Source organism: Phalaenopsis equestris, unplaced genomic scaffold (assembly GCF_001263595.1).
Source record: "Phalaenopsis equestris unplaced genomic scaffold, ASM126359v1 Scaffold000609, whole genome shotgun sequence".
Taxonomy (NCBI): Eukaryota; Viridiplantae; Streptophyta; class Magnoliopsida; order Asparagales; family Orchidaceae; genus Phalaenopsis; species Phalaenopsis equestris.
Genome location: NW_018165049.1, coordinates 989560 through 997374, shown reverse-complemented (window position 1 = coordinate 997374; position 7815 = coordinate 989560). Strand labels below are relative to the sequence as shown.

The 7815-nt window shown below is 36.5% G+C and overlaps 1 protein-coding gene across 1 annotated transcript; it reads left to right on the top strand.

Moving 5' to 3' along the window:
- Positions 1–2891: 2891 nt before the first annotated feature.
- Positions 2892–6175, top strand: LOC110029892 (putative clathrin assembly protein At1g03050). The gene is given in 4 exon segments (XM_020732376.1): positions 2892–3769; positions 3916–4379; positions 4381–4446; positions 5408–6175. Coding segments are annotated over 4 exon segments (1758 nt in total). The 5' UTR covers positions 2892–3078; the 3' UTR covers positions 5945–6175.
- The last annotated feature ends 1640 nt before the right edge of the window (positions 6176–7815 follow it).

The window sequence follows — 7815 nt, the reverse complement described above, 5'->3', positions numbered from 1 at the left end:
ATATATATATATATATATATAACTGTGAAAAATCTTGTCATAGGCTATTAATAGATTTAATCATTGGCTCAACACTACTTGCCCATACAACCCCTATTAGAAAATCCCACACCCTCTCCATCTTCATACTAATCTTTTCCTTAACACATACGATCTCATTTCCACCTATTAATACATGACATTGTACCCCAACATTTTTTTCATCTTGTTATGTATCACACCACCACATGGTTAACTATTTACATTCTACCATCAATTAACTGGCGCGCTAAAACTTATAGTGAAGTAAGTCGGTCGTAAAATGCAAGTGCACGTGTCAAGTAGTAATAGAGTTAAAGTGTATCATGTATCAATCACATTAGAAAAGTGTTAAGAATTATTATAGAGGGAGAATCTCTAATTTATTAAACTTCTAAACTTAGTTTAGCATGATCACAAATAGAAGTTGGTTTCATAAAATGTTACTTAAAAGCAATAACAAAAGTTACAGTGTTTAGAAATACAGAAACAGAGACAGATAACTCTTACTATTCTTCAAGGTATATGAGGCTCGCCCCTCTGTGATTTAAGTAATATGGAGATTCATAATTTTCCTAGACTTTCCTCAATGTGATTATTGTCAATATGGATAGAAAATCGTTCTTATGTCTATGTCTAGGTCAAACGAAAGCTAGAATCCATGAAGTTGAGGCTTACTCGATCCTTTTTTAGGCTATAAAATCTGGATAAAATAAGTCTATTATTACCCAAATTTTGTGGTTAACCATTTCGTTCCTCTGTGAAACTATTAAGCGTAAAAAATCACAAAATATGTTAACATTATAATTAATCAGATCATGAATAAATGAAACTCTATGATTAATATAACAATGAAAAAGCCTTGATGTTTCATGAAACTAATACAAGGAAAGAAATCATTCGAGAAAATCAGAAAACTACATCTCATAAATCACAGAGGCGCGAAAGAAAGTTTAGCTACACATCTTAAAAAGAACACAGAAAAAGAATCTCAACAAAACTATTGTTATAAGTAAAACTAGAATGTAAATATCTACAAAATAATTTATTCTATCCTCCATAACAGCCAACTCCTCTCTCATACAATAACTTATTAAAACATATAAGAACAATGCAAAGAAAAAGGTAGAAAATACCTTAGGGCCTTGACCCCCAAGAGAGGAAGAGGAAACCCAAGGAAAACTCTCAAAAACTTTTTCTCCAGTTGTCTCCAAGTCTCCTCTCCACCCAAGAATGCTTCAATTCCTGCCCTAACATAACTATTAAAGCTCCAACAAAAATCAGCATGAAAAAACATCCCAAAAAAAGATTTGGCAGTCCATCGACGTGGTCACACCAGACCCCAGAATGGTCATGCCCCAAACTTTTGTGGTCACACCACTTCTAGTGTGGTCACGTCTGGACCTGGCGTGGTCAAATTGGACCAGACTGTTTTGTGTATTTTGACTCCGTTTTGTGTGTTTGACACTTATAATCTCTAAAATAATACAATGAACCTTCCACAAGTATAAAATCATGATAAATATGATAAAATAGTATGAAAACTGTATGATAAAAAGTAGTTGAAATCACGTAAAACTGATTCATGTTACCAACAGCACCTTCACAATATTACTTAATTATTACCTGTACTTTCTTGGCACACACAGAGTGTTGGTCTAATCAATACCAATTACATAAGCATAGACAAAGAAATGCAACTATTAAAACTATAAATACTAGAACATTTAAAAAGCCCAGGGTTGAAGACAAAGTATCTAATAAATGCTTGTATAAAAGTAAAAAATAAAATTTTATTACCATTTCATGAAAATTAAAGGTTTAATCCCAATATGACTTTAGCCCACCAAATATTCAAGATTAGAAGGAGGGTTTTTTGAAGCATCATATGTATTTTGGAAGAAGATACATGTCACAATATGTGATATATGATCTCCATAAACGATATAAAGTGTTTGAGGTAACATGAATTTTTTATAATTAATTTTAAGTAATTTTAAAATATCTAACAGATTCTTGTGGCTGCAATATTAGTGCTGCCTAAGGAAACTTTTATAGGCTTGCAACAAGTATTAGTTTAGTTGCGGGAAAGACCTAATTAGAGGTAGATTTAAAAGAGAGCATAAGAGCGCATGTGTATCTCTTAAATGTTTAACTCGTCTTTTTATATAATTGATATACACTAATAAACTCCTATTATTTGTTGTTGCATGCTTTCCTACAGAAAAATTCTGATCAATTATTACACCTGATGAAAAAGATTGAAAAGTATATTCTACTAAAATTTATGCTAATTAGGTGTACAGAGCATTTACATACCACACGATTTTTATGTATTTATATATCTAAGATCTAACGCCTAAACTTTCTTATTTACTCACATAGCACCCAAATCCTTAATATCACATCTAAAACCACATAATTATTAACTTTTCAAAAGAAAAATATATATTCTTCTTGTATAGGTTAAGACACCAAAGTTTTATAAATATAAATATCAAACTTTAGATATTAATACATAAGAAATATGTGATGATATGCAAGCAAATTTCTCAAAATAAAAAATTAAATTGGATATCAAATTTGATTTTAGTACATGCAAATATGAATTTTGATAGTTCAAAAAATCAGGCGAAAGCTTAAATGGATAAAATTTGTGATATGGATGTGAAATCTCAATGCCACTTTTCTCAGCATCGGAACCAAATCGAGGGACAAAAACAGAAAAGGAAAACAAAGTCAACCTCAATTTCTCCTAAATAACCCGACCCGCCATGTCCACTAAATCCAACAAGGCGCCAACCAACCCTTCCCATCCACCGAAGGAAAACAGAACACCGCAAACCAACAAAGCAAAATGAGCACAAGTTCTCCAAAAAAAATCAAAGAAACCGAACAAAATGGAGGAGAGAAGAGAGAATGAGAGAATGAGAGGAAAAGCCATTGCTCAATCTCCCTCCCTCATTTTCCCTTCCTCCTCTCTTTCTCGATAGCCCAAACCACATGAGAACGACGACCCACCACACATTACCAAAACAGAGGCAGAAACAATAGAAAAAAATGGCACCAAGCAAAATACGAAAAGCCCTCGGCGCAGTTAAAGATCAAACAAGCATAGGACTCGCCAAAGTGAGCAACAGCACAACACTCGCGGAGCTTGAGGTCGCCATCGTGAAAGCAACTCGCCATGACGAGTACCCCGCTGAAGAGAAGCACGTCCGAGAGATACTTTCCCTCACATCCTACTCCCGCACCAACATAGCCGCATGCGTGGCTCTCCTCTCCCGCCGACTTGGCAAAACCAGGAGCTGGGCGGTCGCCCTCAAGGCGCTTGTGCTCATCCACCGCCTGCTCGCCGACGGAGATCCAGCCTACGAGCGGGAGGTTTTCTTCGGGACGAGGCGCGGCACGCGGATGCTTAACATGGCTGACTTTAGGGACGCGGGATCGAGGTCAGAAGGATGGGATTATTCGGCGTTTGTGAGGACTTATGCGAGGTATCTTGATGAGAGATTGGAGTATAAGATGTTGGGGAGGAGATACAGGGGGGGATCGGCGACATTGGTGTCGGCGACGGTGGGATGGCAGGGATGGAGGAGGATGGGTAGGGAAGAGGAGGGGGAAGATGGGGAAGGTCCGGCGACTCCGGCAAGGTCGACACCTGTGAGGGAGATGAAAGCTGACCGACTTTTGGTGAAGGCGCACCATCTACAGATGTTGCTTGACCGATTGCTCGCGTGCCGCCCAACTGGTAATTAATGGAAAAATGTAATTTTGATTGTTCAAGGATTGTGCATTATGTGCACTAGGAATTTAATTTAGAAAAAAACAAAAAACTGCAATTGCAAAAAAAAAAGATCAACAATTTAACACGAAGGTGCATGTACATATTTGCAGGGGTTGCGATGGACAACAGAATCGTAGCCATGGCATTATACCCTGTGGTGAAGGAAAGCTTCCAAATTTACCTGGATCTGACGGAGATCACCTCCGCTTTCGTGGACCGCTTCACGGAGCTTCTGGTTCCCGACTGCGTCCGCGTCCACGATCTCTTTTCCAAGCTCTCCAAGCAGTTTGAGGAGCTCGAATCCTTCCATTCATGGTCGCGCTCTGCCGGCATTGCTCGCCCCTCCGATTACCCGGACATCGAACACATCACTGATAACAATCTTAGGGTTATGGAGGACTTCATTCGAGACCGCTCATCGCTCCCGGATCCCCAGCTCTCTCGTCGCTCATCGGCACAAGAACATGATAGTGCTGTTCGAGCGGTGAAGAATGTCAAGGTCTTTCAGGCGCCGCCGCCGGAGGAGCCACCGGAGGAGGTGGAGGAAAGTGGGAAGGAGTTGGTCGAATTGGCCAGCCGAACCAGAAACGGCGGCATCCGCAGTTGCGGAGGAGAAATTAGCAGATTTTCTCAATCTTCAGGTAAGTTGGCGTGGGTAATTGCGGCCATTTAAGGACATACCACACAATTCTTATGTATTTATATATCAATCCTATACTTTCACATTTACATGCAAAAAGGTCAAGACTTTAATATCACATTTAAAAAACACTAAAATATGTTTTTAAAGTCAAAAAGATATTTTCATGCATAAACTAAAGTATCAAAGTGTTATGCGTCTAAATATGAAAGTTTAGATGTATGATATTTATATACATAAGACGTGTGATATGCATGTAAATTTCTCCAAAACAAACAAACTTTTTACATTTTTAACGCACAATTCCTATGTTTTTGCACATCTAATGCATAAGTTCTATATTTACATACCTATCACTTTTGACATCACATTGAAATTAGGAGCATCTACATATATACATACCGCTTAATGCCTATATATTTATATATTGAGCATGTTAGTACGTGAGCGTGCGCGTGGTCTATATAAATTGTCGCATACAAATTAATTTTTTTTTGTAAATTTAATGCATAAATGAAAAAAAATAATAGTAGCAAAATCATTGAGTGCTTACTAAAAATGAAATTATATGTTATAAATTTATTGTACTAATGAAGTTAGATAATATTATTATAAATATCAAGGAGTTATGAGTGTTTGAATAATTGACTTCAAAACCATTGAAGTTTAACTTGTCAGGAGTGCATAAGAAAATATTTATATTGCTAGTTTGAAGGAAAAAAATATATATTTTTCAAATCAACTACAATCTGTCGAAATCAGTGAAATCAGAGCATTTCAATCGAATATTTATCTTAGAAATCGAAGTTCAACAACTATAAATTCACATAATTAAAGAATCAAATTTGCTTATTGCTCTAGTTAGATTGCTGTGGCTGAATAAATGGAAAACAAGCTGATTCTTTTCTAGTTCTGCTTCTGTGCTAGTCCAGTTCCCGCTGATCTACAACATTTCTTTCCAGGAAGACGCAGCAACCAACGAAGCTCACCCAGACAGCCTCGCCCTCGCGCTGTTCGACGGCATTCCAACGGAAACAGTGGCGGCGCAGCCTTGGGAGCCATTCAAAGAGACAGAGGATTGGGAGAAAGCGCTCGTTGAATCCGCCAGCAACTTCCATGGTAAAAAGCCGGCGCTAGCCGGCGGATTTGATATGCTGATGCTCGAAGGAATGTACAGCCAGTGCACGGCGGCGACAGAAGCTAGAGTTGCAGGAAACACCACCGGGGTAGGGCAGCCGGTGCAGGGGATGCTAGCACTGCCGGCCCCAGCGGATGGCTGCGCCATCAGCACCAGCGGATCTGGAGACCCATTCGCAGCATCAGCAGTAGCGCCGCCACCGTGGGTGCAGATGTCGGAGTTGGAGAAGAAACAGAGATTGTTTGTGGAGGAACAGATGATGTGGCAACAGTATGCGAGGGACGGGATGCAGGGGAAGTTTCCGGTGGGTGGTGGTGGGGCGTATCCATATAATTGGGGAGGATATACACAACGGTTTTAATTTAGGGTGTGTTTGGGGCGGCTTGTGTTTATTCAGATAAATCGTCTATCTGGAAATGCGGACTGTAAGGTTTGACCTGCATTCTGCGTTTACTGTAAAAAACCAACTGAGTTTTTGGATAAACTGCTCAAACTCAGTTTCCAAATGGTAAGGTGTTGTTTTCAAAACGCTGCCGCAGTGGATAAACTGCCCCAAATGGAACCTTAGTGAGATTTTTCAGAAAAATCTATACCGGTGATTAATTACTGTTATATGAATAATAGGGATATTGTACAAAATACTATATGAATTTCTGACATTATTAAGGGCTTCCATGCACTCTTTTTCTTAATTTTGTTGCCTTTAATGGAATATTTCTGTTATAATTATCAACTGGCAAGTGAATAAATTTAGACTTTATTGATTGAATTGTTGGTTGCATCATCATTGCTCTATTATATGTGATCATAAAAGGGGTAGTTTAGGGGATATATTATAGATCAGAATGATATAGTCACGAATAATGTCGAAGGGGTAATATTTTCTTATCTTATAGAGAATAAATATATGAAGGTCCTTTGATGATTCTCTTTTTGACCAGTTGAGATTTGCCAATGTTCTTTATAGTGATATTAAGGCCTGTGTAATCATATAGGGTGCTTTTCTATTTAGCCAATGTATGGGGCACTTTGCTAATCTAAGCAAGATTTGTAATTTCTTTTATTAAATCAATAAACAACCATAATGAAATGGTCAGATTTTTTATATGAATACATTGCTCTTTTCTTAGAAATAACTCAGGGATCTTTTATCTCTCACTAAGATACTAATTAGAAGGGTTGTAACATATTTTTTGATAGACTCTGTCAGTGGCTTGATGGATGAAAATGTAAAAATCTCATTATATGGTGGGAGATATTAGCTTATTATATCATTTAAGATTATGTCCATTATTAGGTTATAAAACATTATTTGCAAAAATATATTTTAAAAAATATTATAACAATGATTTTTAGTTTTCTTTATAGTGGGGGTGTAGCAAATAGGTTTCATGATTTTAAGTTGTTCTTCTTAAATTTAAAGATACTTTATTTTTTTCCTCTTGAAATTTGAACTTCTTATTTGAAATGCATGTAATTGGAAGAATCATATCTTATCCCTTTCTACTTTCTAAATGATGGACTTTATTGAAAGGCTCTATTTGGAATTATTGGCATATCAAAATTTCTCATCTTTGGAATAAAGTATAGCTTATTTTTATTAAAATACATATATGGGTGTCATTATTTATCGTTTAGTTTTTCATGACCCATGGGATAAATGGCAGCTCTTTCATTAAGCTTTTTATCATTATTAGCATATTTATAAAAATGTAAGAGTTGGTGATATTATACATGTAGCCAATTATTGAGTAAGAGTTCCATTAATCTTAGCTATGTTCTTTGTTATTATTCAGAATGTTATGCTAATTAACTCAAACATACAAATAATAATGACGTGAGCAGATTAATTATCAACATTTTAAACATAACTGATGATTCTCTAAAAAGCAAGAAGAACGAAGAAGAATTTTTGACATGATTCAAAATATTCATGCATTGAAACAACTCTTCAATTCGCCGGCACATGATATAACTGTCTCGTTTAAAGTAAGACTAATTATAATTTATGGCTTCTTATAGCTTCATAATATAAGCAACATAATTATAGATCTGGACTTATTAGACCTTGCTCGGGGGTGCTAATCGTAGCTTTATCACATGATAAAAATTATATGTGAACAATTATAGATTTTAAATGAGTTTCTGGTGTGAAGAAATAAAAATATGTATAATTATAGCATTTCATTTTGCGGAAATACACACAAATCATAAGAATAGTTATAATGGCAT